The following is a 27,128-nucleotide window of genomic DNA, read 5'->3' as shown; positions in this document are numbered from 1 at the left end:
GAGAAAAAAAATTTTTTTTGAAGGATATACAGAGTGAAAAACAACTAGCGGAAGTAAAGGAGGGAAACAGGGGTAAAGCAAGAGTCGCAAGTCTGAGCGAGCCACAATGAGAAAACCAAACCACAGTAGACAAGTAAAGTATTCTTTATTTCCACAATAATCACAATGATACAAAAACGAGACTGGGTACAAAAAGGGACAGTCTCACAAAAAGGAGAGGTACAACCCCTCAAACCCCAAAACCAGAAGAAGCCAGAATCTGCTGCGAAGTGTGGGTCTCAAGGCTCCTGCTGTGCGCTGTCGCATCGCGCTGCATCTACTCGTCACCTGTATCCCCATAAAACGGGGTCAGTACTCTTGCGAGTTGGTGAGACAAACCATCCATACATTATCATTTTTAAGGAAAAGCAGAAGGTAAGCAACATGCTACAAGTGTGCTAAGTACAAGACTATAACTAGCATGATGGAACAGTTAGAAGCACTTGAATAAAAGTACCAATGCGTGTCAGGTAGGTGCACGTGCCACAAGACTGTACAACTACAAGTAAGTAACAGTGCAACTACTAAAGTAACAAAACAGAAACTGATCAACAGAAGTAGCAGCTAAAGTAACAGAGTAGGAACCAACCAACAGAGGGTAGCAACTGAACAGAAGTGTGTACGGCTCTAAAGTAGAAACTACAGTAAGTCAGTCTGTTTGGTTAGTCTTTATGTTCATCTTTTAACCTCCTTCGGGTACGCGAAGGAAAACCCTCAAGTTCTGTGAGACATGCACCCGGCGTCTGTTATTTAATTTCTAATGTGGTAACCGGGGATGCTACAAAACGAGAAAACCACCTGCGGGCGACACGCAGCCAGGAGAAACCTTTCGCAGGGGCAAAGGATTGCAATCCGTACTACTGCAGTAGTAGAGGTCCCTGTAGAGGGCGACCTTGACCTCCCTAACTCCGAGTGACTGGAGGTCAGAGGGCACATCGGCTCCTCAAAAGAACAAGTCGTAGTAACGACACGTCACTCGGGGCTGTACCATTCACCCTCTCCCTGGGTGACCAAATTGTGAATGGGGCGCGGCAGGTTTATCTTATTTAGGCTCACACTTCAAGTCATACCTCCTCTCGAGGTAGTCGTGCCTCGTGGTCCCTGCGGGGTACGCAAACGAGGACTTGGCCTGCCCATTCACGTGCTCAGCCTTACACGGCCACCACGAGCACACCGCCTGTGAAGACGATAATATACCATTTTATTTTATGCCTGGGGTGACACGAGTATGTGAGCACCTTCTCACGAACCCGGGCCATTGCCCGTAGACTCTAACCGAGTCGCAAAACCTCGAAAGGTCAAAAGTGTCGAACCCTATAGTGTATTCTGTTTCTTCCAAGTGTATGTCATGTCGAGTGTAAAGCACGCCCCTGGTGCAGCGTATATCCATCGATATACGAATGGGAAACAAACAAGAAGACACTCGACAACTGAGCTAGTGCCACACGTGTTAGGACGTGCCATCTTGCATGTTCAAAACAAGAAGAACCCACAAAGGTAGAACTCTGCCTGAGTATCATGCTGTGAGCAACGATACGTTGACAGGCAGGTAACGTACCCCTAACTACAAATTTTGAGCGGCACAAGGCTCAAAATGCATATTCGACGCTCTCTGTATGATCGAGGAGCGACCAGGGCTTGAAATACGTATTTTCCCAATACGCATATTTCATCCCTCACACTGCGGCCAAAACCCACGTAGAGAGGCCATCGGCGTAGAATCATCACAAAAATCGACACCCAAGCGTGTCGAGAGCGAGGTCAAAACAATCCCATCCGGATGGAAAATACATCGCCGCTATCGGAGTATAGTCGCGCTCTGCCCGCGCAACCGGAGCACAAAGCCCAATCATCGCAAGCGTCTGAAGAGAACAAGCGAAGTACACACAAACGTGTACCGTGACATAAGTCACGACGCAAACACCTTACTGCCAAGGTGGTCAGTGGGGTGTGAGCATGCGAAGCATGCGACCGCCACGACAATAAACATTATCCCCTTAACAAACTAGTTTCGCTTGGCGGCGACGCGAGAAACGGGTGCTGCCATCGGACCTTCGCGGGAACTTCATGGGTGACACGGGCACCCGTACCGAGTCTGCTAACAACTCCGAACAGGAGCCCGGGTCCAGCTCAAGGCTGCCCAAAGGTAGCGAAGCTACCGATTGCCTTAGCGCTTGACGCCGGTCTTGGCGCCAAGGGAAAAAGAGGCAAGGCCTATGTAGGGCCTGCCACTGACGGGCCACTGGGCCCACAACCGTCTTGGTCTGCACCCTACGTGCAGACCAAGTGCTGCTGGGCTGCGGCACTGGTTTCGCAGGTACTGAGCTCACCCGGGTGCTCACGCACCCGGCGAAACAACAAGGGAGTCCCACAGTGGCTCCGGCGATGCTAGGCCCAAAAGGGCTGGGACTAGTCCACCCTGTAGGTCTAGTCCAACAAGAACCAGACCCAGCTAGGTTAACAGGAGGGCCCCTGGTTTGAACCCAGGGGGGTTCGGACCAAGGTGCTGGGCTAAGCCCACACCCGCGTGGGGTGTGGCTAGCCCAGAACACCCGACTAGGCGGGCCAACAAGGGGGCGGGGTCTGGGCCCTATGGGACCAGTCCCTACCGAACCCAAGAAGGGGCAGGGCAGCACACTGGGCGTGTGCTGAGCCCAGGCTCTTGGTTGGTCTCCTAGAAGAGTCCAGACCAGGCTGCACCCGCACCCAAAGGTGCGCCAATGGTGCTGTCACCCTGCAGGTCGGTGCCGACCAGCCTTCATGGTCTGGACCATGCAGGTCCAGACTGTACAAGGCCACAGACTAATGGCCAGCCACAGACCTAAGGTCTGTGGCTCCTGGTCTGACCCTACCGTGGGTCCAGACCAGGCCATACATTGGCCGGCAGCCCACCAAGTGGGTGCGCCAAGGAGAAAAAAAAAACCCGGGTGCCAAGGGCACCCAGTTCCGTGCTGCCATTTGGCGGACCAAGGAAGGGGGAAAGAACGGGCTACGCAGCCCCCTGGTTCGAGTCTTGTAGAGATTCGAACCAGGGCTGTAGCCCTTCCCACGCAACCCGAACACCCCAAAATATATACTTATATATATAACTATATATATTCCAAAATGTGCAGCCGAAAGGCTGCCGGTTTCCGGCAGTCTACAGGCTGCTCCGGCCAAAATGCTAAACACGGAACTCATAGAGAGTTTTGTCAGCTCTCAATATCAACCAAGATATCCCCGTTCCGATATACGGTCCAGGAGATATCGCCGAAGAACCAGGCATCCCTCGGGACGTTCCTGGGTTGCTGACGCAGAAACCTGTCAGCTAAAGACGAGGTTTTTCGTCAGCCCTCCATGCCGAATCATCCAAAGTAGACAACTACAAAGTGGTGCAGCTTCGTCTGAGCTTTCCGAAATGCCCAAGAACTTTCCGATCCGACGCATATCCAGGGAGATATGCTCGTTTTACCGGAGGGTTCCCTGTCAACCCAAAAAAAACGAGAAAAAGTAGCGTTTTTTTTTTTTTTTGCAACAAAATGTAATTCAGGCCTAATAGAACGTGTATAACATCAAATAGAAACATGGAAACTCGTGCTTTTCCGTCGAGCATACAATGGCTCGAAGCCATGACGATCCGGTATGCACTTTGCAAGTGCATCCCGGTTCGTCCAAGGGCATGTAACCCATGCTCAAACAATTAGAAACGAAATGTAAAGAGTAAAGTTTTTTACTCACCTTGGGAAGGAGGAGCTGCTTCTCAGCTGGAGGGGAGCCACCAGTCTGCTACGTGAGGGAGGAAGGGAGAAGAGAGGAAGGGAAGAAAGAGAGAGGGAAAGAGAAAGGGGTCAGCTCTTTCTCTCTCCTCTCTTTCTCTTGGTTAAATAGAAAGAGGGTGGGGTAGGTAGAGATGGAGGGTGGGAAGAGGAAAAAGGGGGATGGAGGGGCCTCCATAATACCCTCTCTAGATCCTATGGGGTCAAATGGGAGGGTCAAGGGGCTGGCCCCCAACCACTCCCAACCACTCCCCTTGAATCAAGGGGAGTGGTTGGCTTTGACTTTTCAAAGCCAACCCTCAAGCCAAAATATACGTTTTTTTCAAATTCAAAACTCTTTTTTTTTTTTAAATAAATGGGGGGGGGGGGGGTTAGGGGCTACCCCCTAGGGGGATTCCAGCCCAAAAAGTCGTGGGCCTATGCCCACCCACTTTTTGAAATCCCAAAACAAGGCCTCAACTTTTGGTTTTTTACAAACTTTTCAAAATTGCCTATTAAAAGGAGTTTTTTTTTGTAAATTTATTTTCATAACTCCTCAAAATGGCATGGGCTGAGGTGGAGCCCATGCCAACCACTTTTAAAAATGCCCAAGACAATCCTCCATACAAAATATTTTGAAAACCCACTTTTATGTTTTACAATATACTTTTAGATTTTACGAAAATTGCAATTCGCTTTATGAAAAACCCAATTCACTTCATTATTTAAATGAACATGATTAAATTAATTTAAAAACCAAAATTTTAAATTACATCTCATGAATTAAAGTTTAAATTATAATAAAGTATGTTTAATTTCCCAATTTCAATGAAATTGGGCCTCGGTATAACTCAAAATTACCGATATACCCTTTTTCAGCAATTTCAAAGAAATAACGAGAATTTTTTTCTCGTTTAGGCTCCAAATTTGGAGCGAACCCAAATGAATATAATATAAGTCAAATCTACAAATATTGGGGTTTGATTCCTCGCGGTTTGCCCCGAATCGCCTCGTAGAGCGAATCTACGCGATTCAGAGCCTCAGAAGGCGATAATTTGCCAGATTCATGGGCAATGCTCGTGCCGAACAAGGAATTTTCCAACAATGAAGTATATATCATTTAAAATTCTTCAGAAAAAAATAGTGGGGCTTACACATTTTGTCTACTGAATCCAACTAAACAGATTCCAATTCGGTCCGATATCCGACCTGAATACTAACAGTTTACATCCCTATATTCAAGTAAACTTTTGATGCCCAGACCTTGGAATGTGATTTGGGTAGCATCGAGTTCAAGCCATAGATCTGACTCATTGACAGCCATATCTTGGGCCATGACAGGGTCCCATAGAGTTGAACTCAAGAACCAAATCCATTTGACAAAGACAATTGGAATGACGGTAAAGCAGAAATGGATCAACTTTTGTTGGATCTCCAATCTAAGCAGACATATTCTGGTATTTGGATCTTCAAAGAGAATTCCAATGTAATTTTGGATTGCATTTCATGATTGGATATTTCTTATATTCAGATTCAGAATAGCATTTTCTGTTGGATCTAATTTCGGCCTGTCGATCCTTTTTTTTTTTAAATTTTTACGGGTAAAATGACACATTCTTTGACTAGGTATGCCGATGGATCGGCCCACACTGGTTGGACTCAGGTGGGTCCAAACCCAGATCCAACTCTGAGGTGATAATGTTGGGTCCGTTTGGCCCTAGAGGATGCAAAACATACTTGCATCTGGATATGGATAAATATAAACCAGACCCGACCATACTTATAAAAATGTTAACTAAAATTTTTAATTTTAAGAAAAGGCAGATGTTAATCAGAAGTTGGGCTGGACCTGGCTGTGGTGTGAAATTTCATAAACCATACCCGTGTCTTAGGAATGTAAACGGTTCAAATTCGGATCAGATGCGGCCAATACCATATTCGACTAATCAGATGTTGGCTAAACAGGTTCGTTCCAATTCGGATTCAGACCCAGATGGTGAAAAACTCATACCAAATCTGCTCTTTTACATGTAAATGGATTCTAATATCTGTCAAATTCGGATATTTGTCGGATTTGGTAGAAAAAAATCAAAACCATATCAGCATCCAATTATAATCAGGCATCATGTCAGCTTACCAAATGCAACTAACCTGAATCGAATTTGGTCAGATATCGGATAAAATCCGATGCATTGACATCACTACTGGGTCTATATAGCAGTCGAATCATGTAGATTCTGACTTAAATACTAATTGGACCAATTTCATAGTAATGAACCTGGGTTCGATGGGATCTTATCTGGTTCAAAATCAGGTCATACCCTACAGGTTGACAAGATTATATCTGTTCTTTTTTTGTAGTATCCAGGATGATCAGGTCCAATTAGGTTCTAATGCATCTCTTATACTACAACGGATCTATTTCATAATGTACGGATTCTAATTCGAATATACTATGATCCGACCTGCTTGCCAATTGCCATGCAAAGAGTCAAACGACGTAGTGACCGGCTCGACCGGTCAAAAAGTGAGCAACCGGCAGCAGTCCGTGGGTAAACGTTTCAGATTCAAAATATGGAGGGCGGTCGAGCGTTCATTTTAGGACAACCGCAAATCTCCTCTGCGTCGAACCTACAGCGTCTGATCAGAATAGACGAGATCGCTCTTGAAGAAGAGGAAGAGGATTTATGGTTTAGGGTTTGCAATTGGAGCATCGATGGTACCAATTTCCGCTTTTTTTCTTCGTTTCTGAAAAAATTAGGGTTTTTTTCTTCTTCTGCTACCTCGATTTTCGTTTTTCTGTTTGCATTTGGTTTCGGATTTTCTTCCTTTTCTGACGAAATTAAGGCTTCTTGATCAATCACGGTGGATGAGTTCTCTGGTTCTGAATTCGGTTTCTTTTATCCTTGTTTTTTGGTGGCCGATTTAATTAGGGCTTTCTCGTATGCTCGGAGAATTCGTCATCGCTATGTTATGCGAATGTTTCCGTGTTTGGACGAATCGATTCCGTTTTGAGACGCAATATCTGCGAACATTTTCGGCGGTGATTTTGGAGTCCGGGAGGTGAGTTGTCGTCGAACTTTTCTTCTTCTAAATTGTAATTGTTACCGATTGGAGATGCTTTCTTTTCCGGAGTTCATGAGGATTTTTGTTTTCGCCTGCGGTGTTGTTCTGTGGTTGCTTGTTTTATTTTTGGTTTGTCTGCACTACTTATCCATAAAAAGCTGGGATATGTTGGATTATTGCATTTTGATTCGTGAGATAACTTAGGGCATTATGATCCAAACCAATGTCCCAAACTGCTGCAATTTTCTGGGTATGTGGATTTATCCAAACCAATGCCACAATCCTCAGTATCAAGATTTTCCCTGGAGAGAGGAAATCTCCTGATTAATTACAAGTTTTTGGGGGAAAATCTCCAGAAAATGTCGACAAAGATAAAATGTTAACGAACATAATGTTTATAAACAATATGAAGAAAAATATAACCATATTAATGATGTCAAAACTGGTTTTTACTGTGTAAGTATCAGGCTGTTATGATGACATGGTGACAATTTCAAAACCGGTGATATTGTGAAAATATAGTAATAATTTCGGGATTATGGCAGTGTATGAAAATATTGATAAATATTAGCGATATTTGATACATATATCCATACACCACCTTAGGGTTTGCCTTGCTTGCTAATCGCAGTAGTAAAGTCTGCGGATACAGGACATGGGTTCAAATTGTTTTATGCAAATACATGCATGCCAGTTGTCAGTTTCAGTTGTGGGTTAAATTTTTGCATGAGTATGGATTTGTTATCTGGCAAATGTTGATAGAATGTTTTCCCGTTTGATTTCCTGATCCTCTTTCTGCTAATTTGTTGGTTCCTCGTGCTGTAATTCTTTTCACACATTTATTTTAACCTTGAACTTGATCTTTAAGATGTGTCGCTTCCTTTATATCAAGGCTGAATTTGAAGTTACAAACTTGCTTTTCTAATGAGTAATTCTTGCAGCTCTATGACAAATAATGGGTGGTAATAAGATGAGAGGAGACATTGATGTTCCCGGCAGCAGCACACCAGTTAGTGCTGCTGCTATTTCAGATGGGAGTGTTGCTCCTGTTCAGAATCTTCGGCCTTCGCTTGGGTAATTTCATAAACCTGTTTTCCTGATCACTAGATGGTGGTTTTAAATCTCTCTCTCTCTCTCTCTCTGCGTGCTTTTGATGCCTTTCTTTTCGAAGAAGATTCTGGTGTCATTTTTTATAGCGCTGTTTTTACCATTATTATTGTCATGCTCAGCTTAGTTATTGAATATTGTTCAATGCTCAATCTGTTCTTTGTTGGTTTTGCTAAAAGTAGTTGCCATTGTTTTGCTTGGAAAAAGATCATCTCTGACCATTTAAACAATTTCTAGTGGTATTTGCTGATTTTCTAGTTGAACTTGACTTGCTTATGGTTGCTAAATTGAATGTGTGAGGTCTCATTTGGGAAATTATGTAATATGTTTCTGTAGTTTGGATCATTCCAAAATCCTAGCATCCTAGTTTCTCAGTTCAATATCTGCAACATGCGCTCATGAATCTGTGATACATGTGGGTTATTTTTAAGTTAATGCATCTGAGAATAAATATTCATGTTATTATGCTTTCTAGTTACTTGACAATCCCTACATTAGAGAATCTTGGATATCTGCCTGTAGCCTAAAATCTCTTTTTTCTCTGGTATTGAACTTAACTTACAATAAAGGGGCCAAGAAGCTTATTGAAGAAAGGGGGCTAAGAAGAGCACTTCTGTTGAATAATTGCCAATTGGTGTTGCTGCTTGGATTCATGCCCTTAGCTTCTTGAATATGTGGTATCCTCTTCCACACAAGAAAAATTGGAGAGCCTGCATTGACCTTTTAGAGTTAAAAGTAACCACTATTGTGATGTACATCTGATCACGTAACCACCTATTCCAATATCACTTCATCACCTTTTGCAGAACCTCTTTTCCTTTTTTAAATCCTTAAGTCCTTTTAATTTTCTCTATGTTAAGGGAAATCTTGGTGCATACACTTTGTCTGTGTTGCAGACTTGCAGTGCTTAAAGATTCTTTTGCGTCCATGTTGTCCATTGAATGCTGTGGGAACTAATATGCACATGTATGCCTGTAATCAAGACAGGTCCAGGCCTTGGACGACCCTCTCAGTCATTGGGCAGGACAGGACTACAGAATTTTTATGGATTACAATCTTGACCTGCTCTTGATTACTTGTTTGGCTAGAAATTGGATCAGCTTCTTGGGCTTGACTCTTTTGCCTATCCTAGCCTAACCAGGGCCAAACATCTACGTCCGCCAATCATTTTATTAATTGTTCAATTTGAATAACCGAAGGTCTAAATTCTGTATCGCTCCATTGCTGATAAATGGTAAGGCGAGCAGTGCTCTTTTGTTTGTGTGCCAGAGAATGAATATCTAACTTGGTCCTTGATCATGAAGTTTGGTTTTGTGATTCAAAATTGATACTCATAGTGATAGTTCACCAATTAAAATTTGCTTGTATCATTGTGTCAGTTGATTTATGCATTTTAATTTACAAAAGCTGTTTTATGATAATGGAAGATAATACTTGTGGTTCCTTTCAAGACCGGAGAGAGAACTCTCTTGATTGAAGGAATTTGGGCTAAACCAATGCTATAATAATATGATAAAATGATGTTCTTGGATTTATATATGCAATATCTCTTCATTAACACACAACTTGACACTTTTATAGGAGAACAAGTGGACCTACCAGGCGATCAACGAAGGGTGGCTGGACACCTGAGGAGGTAAGATCTAACTATGTCAATATATTCATCCTCTGCTTATGTTGGCCAGAATGAAATAGTTTGTTGTATTTGGATAGGATTTCTCTTGATACATTAGATGTATTTTATGGCAGTTGAACTATTAGTTCTAGATCATGGTTTATGTTTATTAACTGGAATATTGACTGCATATAATGCAAATGATTACTTGATGTTACTTGTACTTTTCCTTTCTTTTGACAAGTACAAATTTATTTTGATGAATTGCAGTGGTAGTTCAAGTCTTTGAAATGCTGCAATGCATGGGCTATGCTATTGGCTCTCAACCATTGCAAGGATATCATAGTGGCCCATTGTCCCAAATGGAAGTTAATGTCATGGTTCTTGCATCATGTATTCTAAATTCTGTATTAGCTTGACCAAGTAATACCAATTTATTCTGATTGTTGCAAAACCCTCTTTCAATAAGAATTTATATCAGCATTTTTATTTAGTGGGTCAGATGTATTCAACCGTGTAGCTTGTATCTTTGTGTATAAATCCGGAAATGTGTAGATTACGTCCATGAGTTCTGCTATATATCAACAAATTCACTCAAAAACTCTTATGATAGTACGGTGCCTTGGATTCATTAGCACCAGTAATGGCTTCTTGAGTGGTTTGACTTTTCCTAAGAAAAGGTCTTAGGACAATGTGGACCTCAGTCTGAACTATCTGAGGAAAAAAAAAGAAAAAAACTAAAGTAACCTAATCCTAGGGATCTTTTCTAATAATGGGAGTTTTGAGGAACCATAACTTTTTATTGTGTTTGTTCACTTCAGACAATTTAGGTGGGGCCCGCTGAATTTTGCCTTAGAACATTTTTGTATAAGGTAATTAAATGCCCAGGAAGGGTATGTCAAAAAAATAAAATTAACCCAAGGAAGATATTTTTTAATTAATTGGTAGTTTTCTGTGAAATAACACTGGTGTTTCCATCTAAAGCAAAGGAATCAGAACATTGTTCATGAGTCATCTTAGGGAAAAATTGTTTGATCAACAGTCAACATGCATTTGACTCTATAACAATATTCACAAGAGATACTAAGGAGATCCATAATTTTCATGCTCTTCCTCAAGATTTAGAGAAGTCAACGGAGAGCATTTTTGCATGTTGATTATCTTTTAACAAATTTGCATTGTATAGATGCTTGTAACATTTGAAATTGCATATGTCAGTACTGGTAAAAAACTAATGCTTGTCCTTAGTTCCATAGTTATTGTCTCTCGGCATACTTCTTAATTACGGTTGCAAATGGGTTGGATATGGGTCTAGTCAGGGTTGACCCAACACAGGATCTGACTTCCAATGTGTAGGTCTGGTTCTGGGTTTGAATCTCATTCAGAACACATGGTAGCATTCCAGATCTGGACATGATTTGACACCCTTTAATAATGGATCTGCAGAAAAAGGACCAAGTATATCAGTTTTCATGCCAAATAAATAAAACAGGTCGAGTCAGACCCATTTCCGACCTGGGTTCTGAACCTACTTATTTATCTGATTCGTACCTAGATCCGATTAAACCCACATTGTTTGTTCTGAATCCGACCTGGACATGGATATGGATTATCCGGCTACATGAATAGGATCCAGTTTGGTCCTCTGATCCATTTGCATCTCTACTTTTAATACACAGATGCAAACACTTGAGTACTTTTCAGTTGTTTTGTGTTTTCAAAATTTGAGTGTTTGCCACTCTTTCTTTAGTGTGTGTGTGTGCACGTGAAGTTTAAAGTGGTTCACAATATTTGCAGGATGAAATATTGAGGAAAGCTGTTCAAGTCTTTAAAGGAAAAAACTGGAAAAGAATAGGTACAGCCGTAGTAAGTTTTTATCTTCATTTTATTTTATCATTTTATGAAGTCCACGTTTCTTGCCAATTATTCATCTGCATGTTATCTATTGATTTAGTAGTAGCAGCAGCAGCGGTAGTAGTTAGTACTTAGTATAGTAGTAATAATACCTTTCCTATCTTATGGTTAGATTGTTTGAAGCATTTTGATGTTGAAATGGCATAAATTTGTTCAGTTTTTTATCGTTTTGTTTTTGAGCTGTCTTTTTCACCAACTTAGTAGGTGGATCAACCTTGTCCGCTGCCTATTCATCAGGAACAGCTGTTGACAAACAAATGCTTCATATTCCCTTTCACCACATGTTATAGTATTGATATTTAATTAATTGTCTTGCGGTTTTACTTCTATATGTCTGTGTCTTCCTGAAAAGAACAAGATTTGTCTTTATCCCCTTTGCTTCTGGAAGTTACTTCTGCATGGTTGTTTGATCTGTAATCAATATCATAAGAGATGTTCCTTGACATGATCTGAGTTGCCATAAATCCTCCCTCTCCCCCTTAAAATTGAGGAAATACATATTGGTACTTACATCTCTTTTCTTGCTTCTAAACAGCTGAGTTTTTCAAGGACCGGACTGATGTTCAGTGCTTGCATAGGTGGCAGAAAGTTTTGAATCCTGAACTTGTGAAAGGGCCATGGTCAAAACAGGTATCATGACTACTCTGATTGGGATCATCTGATATTATCATTAAATTTGATGATTTGATTTGTTCATTCACATTTTTTACCCACATAGTGGCCTATTTAATATGAATCTTGTTGCATTTTGTGCTAAATGTATTAATCATTATCTTAAATAGGAGGATGACATGATCATAGAGCTTGTTAATAAGTACGGTGCAAAAAAGTGGTCGACCATTGCACAGGCATTGCCTGGACGCATTGGTAAACAATGTCGTGAGAGGTAAAAGATAATCCGCCTTGAATTCTTTTATTGCTGTCTCTGTAGCTCATATTGCTTGTTATCCTTGATGCATTTTCTGCCTGGCATACATGCTATACATACCATAACCTATAATTTTTGTCACCTTTATATTTTTCTCACCTTCTTTATGCGAGCCATTTTTCTTTATGTTTGTTATATCTGATATTGACGTGAAATGTGGATAATATTCTTGCTTTGTTTTTTCCTAATCTTCAAGCATACCTTTTTGCAAGGGAATGCTTAAGCACTTTTTTTAGTTTCTAAAAGGCTCTAATCAATCTGTTTCTCAGCCTAATTTACATTCATTTTTTTGTCTAATTTTCCATGTGGTGCATTACAGAACATGTGCACTATTTATTTTTACACGATTGTCATATTTGATAATTGATACCTATAATGAGTGACGATAATGTTTTTAGAAAATTTGGCAGAAGGGCAGTAGTAGCATGATCTTGTGCTCTGTATCATGCTCCTGCTCCAAATCTTTTTCTTTGGCAATGACTTCCCACTGTTTCATTTACTGAGATAATGATTGGTACCACGGTTTTACAGTTTACTATAGAAATAGATGGATATGTCAAAACTTGGAGTTCTAGCCACGTCAATCAATCTTCAGCAGAAAAGTAGATGGAGGATGACAAAGAGGCTGTGCAGAAAAGGCCATCAATCGTGACCTAGAAGTCTGTGTTTATTATATACAGCACTTTACAAAGATTATGGACAATAATGTTCTTGATTATAAACATAAAATACAAACATGTGCAAAATACAAGACATAATATATGGGTCTGGACCAGACGTGGATCCATAACCATATCACGTCTTCTTAACAACCTCCCTCAAGTTATGCATGATCTTGAATCGTGGACAACTTACCCTTTAAGAACCAAAAATTGTGTTTGGTCAGCCCCTTTGTGAACATATCAGCCACTTGATCTTCAGAGCGAACATAGTATGGCTCATTTTTTTTATTCAACTTTTTGCGTGACAAAATTTGTGTTTGGTCAGCCCTTTAAGAACCAAAAATTGTGTTTGGTCAGCCCCTTTGTGAACATATCAACCACTTGATCTTCAGAGCGAACATAGTATGGCTCATTTTTTTTTTATTCAACTTTTTGCGTGACAAAATGTTGATCTATCTCGATATGTTTAGTGCGACTATAATGAATGAGATTAAATGAAATATTTATCGTACTTTGATTGTCACACAGTAGCAATGATCTTGAGATAGATTCTCCCAATTCTCTTAGCAAATGTCTAACCTATGTAGCTTCTGTTGTGGCAGTTGCCATGAAACAATATTCAATCTTAGTAATGGATCTGGCAACCGCCTTTTGTTTTCTACTACTTCAAGACACAATGTTGCTACAAAGAAATATACACTAGCCTGAAACTGACCTCCTCTCATCTGGATCTCCTGCCCAGTCCGCATCTGTATATATAAGAATGTTATGAGCTCCATTATCTATAAGATTCCTCTTGTAAACGAGTCCATCTCCTATCGTGCCCTTTAAGTATCTCAATTTCCGTTTAACTGCATCCATGTGCCCAGCTTGAGGTTCATGCATAAATTGAGACACTTGATTTACAGAATAAACAATGTCTGGTCTAGTGAAGGTAAGATACTGGAGCATTCCGACTATACTTCGGTATCTGGTGGGATCATCATATAAGTCTCCATCTTGGGAACTTAGCTTCTGCTGTAAGACACTCAGACTAGCTAAGGGCTTGGAATCTTTCATTCCTGCTTTACTTAACAAGTCAAGGGTATATTTATGTTGAGTTAAAGTCAACACATTGTCTTTCCTGTCAACTTCTATGCCAAGGAAGTACCTCAGTTCTCCAAGGTCCTTCATTTTAAAATTCTGATTTAAGAATTCCTTGACTTACTGGATATGATAGCAAGAGTTGCTCGTGATAATTATGTCATCTACATAAATCAATAAGAATGTGGTTGTATGCTCATCCTTGAAGATAAAAAGTGAGTGATCAAGAGTGCATCTGTGAAAACCAAGATTTTGAATTTTGAGAAAAAAAAAACTATCAAACCAGGACCGTGATGCTTGCTTTAGACCATAAAGTGCTCTCTTCAATTTGCATACATATGCCTTAGGGTCTCCTTCTACATATCTAGGTGGTTGCTCCATATAAACTTCTTCTTTAAGGTTCCTATGAAGGAAAACATTCTTCACATCCATCTGACTCAATGTTCATTTGTGACAACAAGGGATAATATGATACAAATTGTTCCCATCTTGACCACAGGGCTGAAAGTCTCATCATAATCTTGCCCATATTCTTGGGTAAAACCACGTTCAACAAGTCTTGCTTTGTGTCGTTCAATGCTCCCATCAGGTTTATACTTGATCTTGTAAACCCAGTTAGACCCTACGATATTTCTGTCTTTGGGTCTGAGAACAACTTTCCATGTTTGACACTCATGCAGTGCTTTCATTTTGTCATTCATTGCCTCTATCCACTTGTGTGACTTGACTGCCTGATAGAAGGTAGTAGATTCATCTTGCTTTTCAACCTGTGACAGAAATAACGGAAAATCCAAAGTGAAATTATCATAACTAACCCATCTTTGAATTGGGTGCCGAATTCTTTCTGATCTCCTGATGAAGGAATGATTTTCAGGTTCATCAACCATGGCATCGGTAACAGTGGGAATACTTTTTGTTGCTCTTCTCATATAGACTGGTCCTGAAAACTTCTCAATCTCCTTGGGCGGCAAAGTGTCAATCTCGATTTGAGTGTTGCAAGAGGCTTCATCTGATACAATGGTAGGCATGAGAACAACACTGCAGTCTGATGAACACTCTCCATTGGTGTTAGCAAACAACTCGGCATTCAACCATGGAAAATAGACTTCAACAATGTGATGCACATTTTGTAAAGAATGTCCATCTTCAAAATTTTGCTCATAAAATACCATTTTTTGGAGATCTTAACACGCTTGGATAGAGGCTCATAGTACCGATATCCCTTATAATCATCCGCATATCCCATAAATCTGCACTTATAAGCTTTATCTTGAAACTTATTTCTTAATGATTTATCAATGTACACATAACAAACACAGTCAAAAACTCGCAAACCATTATAGTCTGGGTGTTGTCCAAAAAGAGTCTAATAAGGCGATTTGTTTGCTAAAATAACCATCGGCAAACGATTTATAATATAAACCGCAGAATGAAAAGCTTTTGTCCACAACTCAATAGAATATGACTGTCATGCAACATACTCATCTCCCTCTCAACAATGTGGCGATGCTTCTGTTCAGCCACACCATTCTGTTGCGGTATGTGCGAGCAGAAAACTCTGCGACTTATACCATTGTTTCGAAGAAAGGCAATAAAATCATTTGAAGAGTACTCACCTCCCCCGCCACATTGAAAATTCATAATATTTGACAAAAAATGAGTTTTGACAAAGACATGAAAGGTCTTGAACAATTGAAAAACCTCAGATTTATGTTTCATGAAGTATATCTAGGTATAACGAGAATAACTATCAAATTATCAATGAAAACAACATAGTACCGACTTCCTGAAAAAGAACAAGTAGGTGCAGGACCCCATACATCAGAGTAGATAATCTTAGAAGGTCTTGAAGCTCTTTTATTAATTGAATTGAAGGGAAGAACATGACTCTTGCACAATTGACAACTTGTACATTTTTCATTGTCAAAAGTAGGATTCAAACCAAATAAGGAGATAATATTATTTCTTATAAACTTTTAAACAAAAAAAGAACTATAGTGACCAAGTCGACTATGCCAAAGATTTGACTTATTACATTTAGACAGACTAAGAAGACACTTAGAAGAGGATTCATCGGACTTCAATGAAGGCTTCAAGACGACAGGAACATGAACACGAACAAAAGGATCTTCCTTGAAGATATACATATTTTCCCATCGCTCCCCTCTAGCGAACGTCTCCCTCGTTTGAAGGTCCTTGACATACACAAAAGAGAGTAAATTCGACTGAAGAATGTGTATCATCGACAAGTTTAGATACAAAAATAATATTCTTTTTTATGTTTGGAGCAAAAAGAATATGAGACAATTTTATGTATGAATTCAAGAAGGTTATTATGACATTCCTAGTGTGAGAAATGGAGTGATGAGTTCTATCTTTAGTGACAATACTGCCTTTATCGAAATAAGGAGATAAGTTTGAGAGTTTACCTGCATCTCCCGTGACATGAGTGGCTGCCCTAGAGTCTATATACCATACTTCCTGGTCATTTTGTGCTATTGTCATATTTGAGAGAACTGCCAATAAAAGTTGTTGCACATCTCCACTAGACTTACTCCCATCAGTCTGCCTTTTCGACTGAATAATAGGATTCTTGCCTTTGTTCAGAGGATTGAACCAACAATCAGCTTTAATGTGCCCCCTTTTATTATAGGAGGCATGTGGGAACATTTCTTGGATTTTCTGCATGAGAATCAGGAGGCATGTTTGGGGTAGGAAGCAGCCCACGCCCCGCTTGTCCATCATATCGTCCTCGACCTCTACCTCCACGATAATTATTTCCTCCACCATGACCTTGCCCATAAGTTAGCCCGGTAGCCAAAACATTTTGTGAGTCTAATTGTCCACCATCATCAGAAAGACTCTTCAAACTGATCTCATAGTGTAAAAGTTTAGCCTGTAAATCTTCAAAACTGGGTAAAACAGGTAAGCATGTGGGGGACGTGACAAGAACGTGATAGTCTGCTCCCAATCCGCTTAAAACTTGCTGCACTTTATTTCTGTCCATGACCGCACATCCAACAAGAGCCAACTGATCTGTGATGCTTTTTACCTTATTCAGACATTCCATAACAGACATGGCTCCCTTCTTTAATGACTGAAATTCCCTCTTGAGATACAAAACCTTTGCTTCCAACATTTGAAAATAGGTCTGAGCCAACATATTCCATAGTTCGGCGGTTGAACAATCATCTGGAATCACAATCAGTATTTCTTGAGATAAAGTAGAAGTGATGTATGCGACTAATGCTTGTTCTCTTTTCATCCTAGCCATGAAATCAGGATTTTGAATAATCCGAGATGAGACAACCCCTTTATCATCTTGTATTTCTTGCGTGATAAATTGAAGCGGGGTTGGAGTTGATCCATCTAGATGCCCAGAAAGATCTTGGCTTCGTATGAAAGGTACTATTTGTCTTTTCCAAGTCAAAAAATTTGAATGGTTGAGTTTTTCAGATACGGGTTGACTCAGAAAACTAGAGGAAAGACCAGAATGAGTAGATGACGAATCTATATTTTTAATTATGGATTGCAAACCTTGAGATACCTTTGATTATGTATCCCGAGCTGCATACTTTTTTTTTGCGCAGATTAGTTCTGATTATGTACCAGATCCGCAACACAGGTTTTTATGAAGGTCCAATATGTAATATGCCAGAATAATGGATTGTGTGATTCCAAAAAAGAATTGACATCAAACAGAGAAAATTCGACCCAACAACAATCAGATGCAGAAGAATAATTATTTTTGTGGAAAACCGAGAAGCAATATAACGATCTAGATAAGAGAAATAAAGGAAGAAATAAAAGTGAAGGTTGAAAATGATTTGAGAGGAAATAGGTATTTAACCGATTAAGGCAATGAAAGAAAAACAGATCAGATTTAACGTGATCTGATTTTGCGAATAAGAAACCACAAATCTTCAAAAGATAGAACTGGAAGAAAACAATACCAGATCTGATGTGGTCAGATCTGTATTAGATTCAATGGAGAAAACGAGAGAATGGAGGGATTAAGATTAAAGAAACCCAGATTTGAAAATCAGATCTGACGTGAAACAGAAGAGGGAAGAAGAAAAGAAGAACGATGAACAGAATAAAAGAAGAAGCCAACCTTTAGTGAGTGTAGATCGATTCAACCCGCTTTGATACCATGTCAGAACTTGGAGTTCCAACCACATCAATCAATCTTCAGCAGAAAAGTAGATGGAGGATGACAAAGAGGATGCCCAAAAAGGGTTATCAATCGTGATCTAGAAGTCTGTGTTTATATACAGCACTTTACAAATATATGGACAATATTGTCCCTGATTATAAACATAAAATACAAACATGTGCAAAATACAAAACATTATATATGGGTCTGGACCAGACGTGGATCCAGAACCATATCACGTCTTCTTAACAGGATATGCCTCCCAAAGACAGATTGGTCAACCTTTCCGTCTCATATGATTTGGCATACTGGCCTGAACATTACTCCCTATGTAGGCCCAGTTAGTGGAGTTCACTTAAAAGCTTGTTCACCAAAACACATGATTGCATTAGGTGAATAATGCCAGAGTTGCCCTTGGCCTGTGGAACACCTGACAATATTCTGTTGCAAGAAGAAGGAAAGGTGAAGAAAGAAAAAGGGAGAAAACTAAGCAAACTTAATTTATTGGAGGCGTCCACAATGGCTTCCCCACTAAGCCTTGGTTGGGTCCAAGTGTGTGGAACGCCTACCACAATTGACCACTTAAGAAAGACTTCAAACCTTTTTTTCTTAACATTGAAATAGTCTATCTCAGATTGATGGATTTTTCTTTTTTCTTGATTATATGTTGTGTTATATATTATTTTTTATTAAGTTTTGTTTTACCATTATGGTTGAAATTTCTGACATTTAAGAATGCTATTCCCAATATTCTGATTTTACTGAGATCTCTTTCTGTGTTCTTTTTTTTTCTTCAGTATATTTATGAGTGATCTTCCCGATTATTCTTTTCTACATTTATTTGGACCATGAATTTTTGAAGCATGTATTGACATAGGAAGCTGATCTTGCAGATATCATAATCACCTGAATCCAACTATAAACAGGGAACCATGGACTGAAGAAGAAGAACTGGCACTTATTAGAGCTCATCAAATCTATGGGAACAAATGGGCTGAGTTAGCCAAATTTTTACCTGGGAGGTTGGCCATGAGATCTTGAGATAGCCATTTTAATTGTTTAAAATTTATTTGTTGTCGTATTGATGTTCATTTTGAAATAATAAAGGAAATAGCTGTCCACATGTTTTTTTTAATATTTCATTTTAATGAATCATCATCATGTATAGAATTTTTTGAGATTTATGCCAGTGTTTGCAAGCCAATTTCCATGTCAAACTTCTCATTTAGGTCTTCGGGAACCAGAAATCAGTGATCTTGTTTTCATTTTATTAGAAATTGTTGTCTGCATATTTCTAGTATGGTAAGACCAAGTTGGATGCTTATATAGTTCTTGAGTCTTCAAGGTATTCAAATTCAGCTTGCTGAAGATATGGTTTTTAATGCTATATATATATATATATTCCTAATGATCCACTGCTGAATAATCCCAAGGAGCTTATGTACTTACATCCAAGAATTTAACATCTATGTCATGTCAAGGCTGTCCAGTTTGTTAGCTTTGATCCTTTGATTCTTAAAGGAGATGCTACTCTTTCTGGTTTTCATCTGATAACCTGTACTACTTAACAGAAGTATTTCTTTTATGCTTATGTTATTTATTCTTGATGAAGCAACCGCTGAATTGTTATTGTGCTTTTACCATTTTCAGGTCAGACAATGCAATAAAGAATCATTGGAACAGTTCTCTGAAAAAGAAACTTGATTCATACTCGGCATCAGGTTTACTTAATCAGTTTCGAGGTCTGCCTATCTCAGAATCTGTGGAGAAGTGCATTCCACCAACTTCTGTTGTTAACCGGCAGGATTTGGGATTGGAGAGTTCCCATGATGAGGTTGCTGTCAATGAGTTGTCAGAGTGTAGTCAGTCATCGACATCTGCTGAAGGCTATCCCTATGATCTACAGGGGTCTAAAACTGCAGCATCAGTCCGATTTGCAAAGGGATCAATGCACAATATTAAAGTGGAAGGAAAAAGAATCCTAAAGGAAGTGCAGGATACTGTTTCACATAAAGATTTTGAGGTGTCCCATGGATTTTCACAGGGAGCATCTGCATGCACTGTATCTGATAGATCTTCCAGTGAATTGGCTGTGAATGATACTATCAGCAAAATAAATTTTCATCAGAACTCTGCAGATTTTGCCAATCAGGGTTATACCTTGAATTCTGAAGAGTTTCTTGAAAGTGCTCTCTTGGACGCTGTTCAGATCTCACCTGATGCATTTAAGGTCTCATGTGATTGGGTACCCTGCATTGATGATGCCTACACAAATGAATTGGGATGTTCTAGTGGATGTAACACAGGTACATCATTTTGTGGCATGTTTGTGGGTTCTGATAAACAGGAAAACAATGCCTCCAGTTTACCAGAAGATCATATTAAAAGTGAGTTTTCTGAGGCAGAGAGATTTTTTCCAAGCAGTCACATGGAAGGACCTGAAAGTGTCACTTTGCTTAGTTGCATGACTTCATTTGTAAACCAATTTGTCTTCAAAACTTCTGATGCTGAGAATATCTTAACTTCATGTTTACACAACTATCACTCATCTACATGTGATGAACTAGTGAGATCTTGTGGACAAAATGTGTCATCTGGTTTTCCTTCAATTCCTTATGATTTAGGTGGCACTGATATCATATATAATAATTGTTCGAGTGCTGGCCACGAAAACAGTTTCAACAAACTTCAAGATGGTGTTGTCTCGGTATATGATGGTCCTGTATGTTTTAGTGGCATGGGAAATGTTCCTTATGACAGTAATCAGTACAAGGATTGTACAACTGCTGAGCAAAATGAAAAGTTATCTGTTCCAGAGCTTGTCCAGGTGGGCAAGCCACATTCCAGTTCTGACTTTAATGCCACCTCTGCTTCACAGGTGAAAATTGAAGAAAAAGGTTCTCTCTTTTATGAACCTCCTCGCTTGGAAATTCCATTTGTGAACTGTGATCTCATCCCATCTAGCAGTGACCTGCAACAGGCTTATAGCCCACTTGGGATTCGACAGATGATGATTTCTGTTAACTGTTCACCATATAAATTATGGGATTCACCTTCTCATGACAGGAGCCCTGACATTCTACTCAGGAATGCTGCTAAAAGCTTTATATGTCCACCTTCTATCTTGAAAAAACGGCAGCGAGAACTATCAACCCCTTTGAAAGAGCATGAAACATTAGGAAGAGAAACAATTAATGACTCAGTTTGTACCTCACCGTCAGGTAGAGATGAAAATTACTGTAGGGATTCACTTTCAGATGAAAAGGAGAATTGTATGTCTTCTCTTTCTTTAATTGAAGCATCATTCCTGTCCCCACCTTATCGCCGTAAAAAGAAAGCAGTAATCTCAAAACTTACAGAGTCCAACATAGTCAAGGTCTCTGCTGAGAGAGAAGGAAGTCCGAGTGTTCTTAGATGCAGTTTGCTTGATGAACAACTCTGTGGTTTGCAAGATGAGACAAGGCCTGTGACTAATGATGCACTTAATGAGGTAAGATACCAATAGGAAAAAGGTCTTTTTTTTCTTTCTTATAAACTAGTTCCATCCTATAGTTGTATGTTGCCTTTTCATCCCTGTAACAAGATGTTCTATGCATCTACCTTCTTTGCGTTTCATGCTTTTTTCTTTTTAAATGTGTTCACTGACTGGGCACCAACAGTACTTTCAGATTATGGGGTTATTTGAGTACCAATTTTAGCTCCAATAAGGGGGAGCCAGAGATGGGAGGGGAGATGGAATTTAATGAGGGTTTAATTAATACCACCTACCCCACTGGTGTTTGGGAACCCCATTTGAGAAACGAGAATGGTATTGAGAGTGGAGATGGGCCATTTTTTACTACATTCTCACAAGGATGTAGTTGAACACTCCAGTCTCATCACTCATTTTCTTCTCCACTCCCATCACCCCTCTCCTCTCCTCTCCAACACCGGCTCCCAAACAAAGCCTAAAATCACTGTATTTTAAATATCCTTATCACTTCAAAGTCATTTTTTTTGTGTTGGATTATTTTAGCTTTACCCGTCTATTTAATTTTTAGATAGATTTTTGGGCATTCATCATGGAATCCCATAAAATTTCTGAAAAATTTATGGGAAATTCCTAATGAAGCATTCCTATTCAACGATTAGGTGATGAAATGTTCATTATTGCACTTGTTTTTTGGGACAAATTTGTTGCAACTTTATCTCTATGACTTGAGTATCTCTTGTAGATTTATCATCTTTCTTAAACTTCGAGCTTTTTAGAGTTTTCTTTAAAATATTGGTGTGACTATTTTCTTTAAATCCAGATATCTGGAGTTCTTGTGGAACACGATCTGAATGACGTGCAGTTATCGTCACCTGCTGGAGGTGACGATCCTCTGACCAAGTCCTTTAATTCCGTGTCTAAAATGCCAAAAGCACAATTTAGTGGATCAGAGAAGGTGGAAAATGGTTCTGATGGACAATTTGATTGGCCATCTAGAAATATTACCTCATCAAATTCAAAACAGTCTGATAGGAGAAGGGAATGTAACCATCCTGACATTGCAAGCCTGAGCATGTGAGTGATTCTGCTACTGCTTAAACTCTCCATGATACCCTTTTTATGATTATTTTTCTTGTTTACTTTGTGCCAGCATGTTGTTGGATATTAATGTTTTCTGCTTGTATATGAGAAGTTACATGTATTATCTGCATTTTAGCAGTTGATTGATTAGCATTCTTTTAATGCCTTCTGTGTGTGTGTGTGTGTGTGAGGTGAAAATGGTTCTAGTGAATTCAGTCCTTTTGCCGTCTTCTCTTGTTATTGCACTAATGGAGATGAAAATGGTTCTAGTGATACCTTAATTAGGGTACAGCAATGGCGGCAGTCCCGGTGGTGCTGTCATCTCGTATTATTGCACTAATGGAGATGAAGGCAATTCCAATGATACCCTGGTTTTTGCAAACCAATTTAGTAAACAAGAGCATATCTTTTATCTTTATATCTTTCAATTACAGATTTGCAATATCTAAAAGAAACTTTTTGCAGGCGATATAAACAAAAAGGAAGATCACAAATCAAGTAATTTTTGTAAAGTTTTTCCAGTCCTTGTGGAATACCCTTCCACATGGCTTGGAAGTTTGACAGTAAATTCCCCTAGAATCCGCATTCCACACCCAAACACAAGGATTAGGATTCTGATGTTGGACTGTGATCCTATGTGGTGTTCAAAATTATTCCCTTTACTTGGCTGTGAGTGTGTGAGAAGAGAGATAACATATCGTAAGAAAGGCTATCTGCATCCTTCTGTTACATTCAAATTTAATTTTAAGCTCCAGAGATGCCATGGGACCATTTATCATATCATACAGCCAAATCTGCTGTCTTTTGGTTTGTCCATTAGAGATATGCTTTTGGTGACTATATTCTGGTGGTCACCCTGGTGGTTGCACTTATTCCTCGAAGAGTCATGTCATTGTTGCTTTATCATGTGGAATGTTGGTTGGTACAAGCATCTAGTTTTGATTCTCATGATAGTTTTTGGGGTATTCTTTAACATAATGAACATTGTAGACAATGTATAAATTCTTTTTACAGCTGTGTTGGGGATACTGTTTGCTCCATGTTAATTTTTTCCGCAACAGCTTAGGAAGTAATTCATGTATTCAATATTTTTATTGAAAAGAAATGCTTATCTTTTGGCAGTTTTGATGGCACTCCTGGTTATAAGAGAGGTCTTGATTCCCCTTCAGCTTGGAAGTCTCCTTGGTTTATAAGCTCAATGTTCTTAGGCCAAAGGCTTGAGACTGACGTAACACTCGAGGTACTTATCTATGTACTACATTCTTATACCAATCTTCAATACTTTATCTTCTGGAAGTGCTTGTTATTATGGGAAATCAATTTGATTATGCATGTGTCAATCGTATTTGTTTGTTATCTTTTGGATAAGTATAGTGGCACTTTCGTGGTATGTTTTTTTTGTGGACACTTTCATCACCTTGTGCTATCAAGAAAGTGAAGTAGTTATGTACTGTGAATAGAGAAATTGAAGGAACATTTTCAAGCTCTCTCATATCCTTGCTTTTCTTTCCCTTCATTTCTTGTAACCATGTGCCCAATATTGAGTAATCTCCATTCATTAGTTAGAATCTTTTCTAGGGTATACATTTTAATTTACATGTCACTTTGCTGTCCTCTGGGGTGTAGTTTTTGCTTCAGTTCTGATGGGGATGTAAATTACCTATATGTATGTATGTATGTATGTATGTATGTCATTTGTGAACTTCAGCTTACCTTCTGAAATTAAGAGAAGAAAAGAGCCAGTTGCATTTTCTCTGTTGACTGACTATCACCAAATATCTGCCCACTTTGACAATCTTATTCCTTGACAATTATTTTAACTAGTACCATTCTCAAATTTGCTGTTATTCAGGATCTGGGGATTTGTTTCTCTTATACTTCCATCTTTTGAATATTAGGAACTTAGCCATTGGCTTTTTGTAGCGCTTAAATCTCTTCTCACTGTGCATTCAATCCAGGAGATGGGGTACTTCTTGAGTCCAGGAGATAGAACCTATGATGCGCTTGGACTGATGCAGCAGATGAGTGAACAGGCAGCAGAAGCATTAGTTGAAGCGGAAGAGGTCCTGGCAAGTGAAAAACCAGAAATGGCATCTTCACCAGTGAAAGCAGAGCAAACCAGCGGCCAAAATTGTTCTGAGGACATTCCATTTTCTGACAATGAGCTGGAAAACCTTATTCCTTTACCATCTGGTACCACGGTAAGGTCACTATGATATTTTTCCTGTCCATGCATGACATGAAATGTTATAGGTACTGTTGAAATTCTCCTACGCGAAATCAATTATGCTTATACGATATCATTTATTATCAAATTTGGTGTAGATTTTTATACATTCAGGCTGGCTTGGTGACTTTCTCTTAAAAATCTTGGAATGGGAAACCAAACTGATTGATTGCAAGCAAGGTTTTTTTTAGCTGAATGACATGCCAATGAAGAGAACTGGGCGATCACTTTTTTGATTACTTTTGTTGCTTATCTTGCAGTCATTCCTATCAGAGCGGCGAGTGTTGGACTTCAGTGGTTGTGTGTCACCAGCATGCGGAACAAATAATGTTAGAGAAACAGGCACATCATATGGTGGTTGTCGATTGAAGTTCTCCAGTCCCACTTCCTACCTGATGAAGGGATATAGATAGCAAAATAGTTTCTTCGCACCCTATGTTCCATGGTTGCATTGGAAACTGTTAGTATATTCTGGAGGTCTATTACACCTCTGATATGGTCAGAGGAAGGTCACCTCTTCATGAGTTCATGTGCTTGTTCCCTTTAGATATATAGGACTGTGTAAGGTCACCTTAAAATGTTTGAGCCCGTGGCACCATCCATTGAACTAAGGAGCCCCTGGGTTGCAAGGCGATGTATTTATATATTTGATGTATTTTTTATTGCCTTATTAAGACTTCTATATTATTTTTCTTTCGGGGATATTCAGTTGACCGTCCAGAGTTTGTGATATTCATCTTCTTTGAGAGGCTTCAAAATATAGAGATTAGAGCAATTTGCATATAGGTGCCTAATGTAAAAGTATGCGCTGCTAGTCTGAAAACAGCCAACAATCTCATTGTCAGAATTTGATAGGTTCTATCTATGGGCAACACCTGATAGTGAGACTTTTTAGGATCCATTCTGATGGATTCAGGTGAACTACAAATATTCATGTTTGCAGTGGAGCCTGTGGATAAGAATCACCGCTAGTATCACCATCACCACCACCATCAACCGCTATGCGTTCATGAGGTTCGTATTGAATTTGAGATTGAGACCTTCACAGCCAACCACATCTTGATGAGATAAGGCATGACTATGAAGTGCTAAGAATGATAACTATTCATATACCCCATAATAGAAGTGTTAATATCACAATAATTTCAAAATCAGTGATACCTTGAAAAATATCATGATCTTTGGGGATTTTGTTATTTTGAAATGGTCACAATGAAAGACACTATATTTAAAAATTAACACATACTTTTTTTTTCTATAATTAGCTTGGTGAAACCGCAGCTGGCCCTCTCAGAGGGTGTAAAACACCAGGGCTAGGACCCCGCCCCCGGGGCCTATGCAGGGCTTCTGCTCTAGATTGAGCATGGGAAATAGTGCCCGTGGGAGTCAAACCAAATGACACTGATATTTGTGACTGGTTCTTTATATATATATATATATATTTACATGCAGAAACTGCTCCCATGATCAGAGAACTAGTCGTGCTGGCTCTGCCTGCTGTACTTAAGGTTGCTGTCTTGTACTTGAGGTTGGAGTCTCAACACTTCTGGTTGTGCAAAAAGGTGATACCCATGGGATTTGAACATAGACTGCCCTCCTAGCGGCGTAGGCCCCAAACCCACTACGCCAAACCCTTTGGGCCTGTGACTGTGGTTCTTCTAACATCTCAAAATCTTAAAATATTTTGATGTGGTTAAACTTGGTGATGATAATGACTGAAAGGAGCAAAAGCCATAAATGGGGGAAAAAACAAAAAAAGAAAGGTCTCCAACTTTCCAACTGCCTAAAGAGAGTTGGTGGAGACCAGACTCACTGAGCGGCACCAAGGACTAAGAGGGTTCCATTTTTGGGCTCTCAACGGGTAGGACCTTCACTGGACTCGGGCAGGTCCGGACCTGGATCCCACTCTGAGACAATGGTAACTTGTCCGATTGAGCCTACTAAAACTGCAAATGGGTCTTATAAAGATTACATAAACCAGACCCACTCCATGGGCAATAAAAGACCATTTTTTTGTGTACTCTACATTGAAAATTTGCGGATCT

At 39.5% G+C, this 27,128-nt stretch overlaps 1 protein-coding gene across 1 annotated transcript; it reads left to right on the top strand.

Moving 5' to 3' along the window:
- The first annotated feature begins 6,348 nt into the window (after window positions 1-6,348).
- Window positions 6,349-25,785, top strand: LOC149829336 (transcription factor MYB3R-1-like). Its single transcript, XM_090018046.1, has 13 exons — window positions 6,349-6,492; window positions 6,707-6,836; window positions 7,781-7,913; window positions 9,528-9,582; window positions 11,359-11,416; window positions 12,011-12,105; window positions 12,258-12,361; window positions 19,198-19,326; window positions 19,955-21,794; window positions 22,597-22,850; window positions 23,979-24,096; window positions 24,815-25,057; window positions 25,344-25,785. The coding sequence occupies exons 3-13, from the start codon at window positions 7,795-7,797 to the stop codon at window positions 25,494-25,496; spliced, it is 3,168 nt and encodes a 1,055-aa protein (XP_089874172.1). The 5' UTR covers window positions 6,349-6,492; window positions 6,707-6,836; window positions 7,781-7,794; the 3' UTR covers window positions 25,497-25,785.
- Window positions 25,786-27,128: the final 1,343 nt, after the last annotated feature.

This window comes from Nuphar pumila, chromosome 9 (genome assembly GCF_984573655.1).
Source record: "Nuphar pumila chromosome 9, dmNupPumi1.hap1.1, whole genome shotgun sequence".
Lineage (NCBI taxonomy): Eukaryota > Viridiplantae > Streptophyta > Magnoliopsida > Nymphaeales > Nymphaeaceae > Nuphar > Nuphar pumila.
Note: the sequence above shows the minus strand (reverse complement) of the source record. Positions and strands in the feature narration are given on the sequence as shown.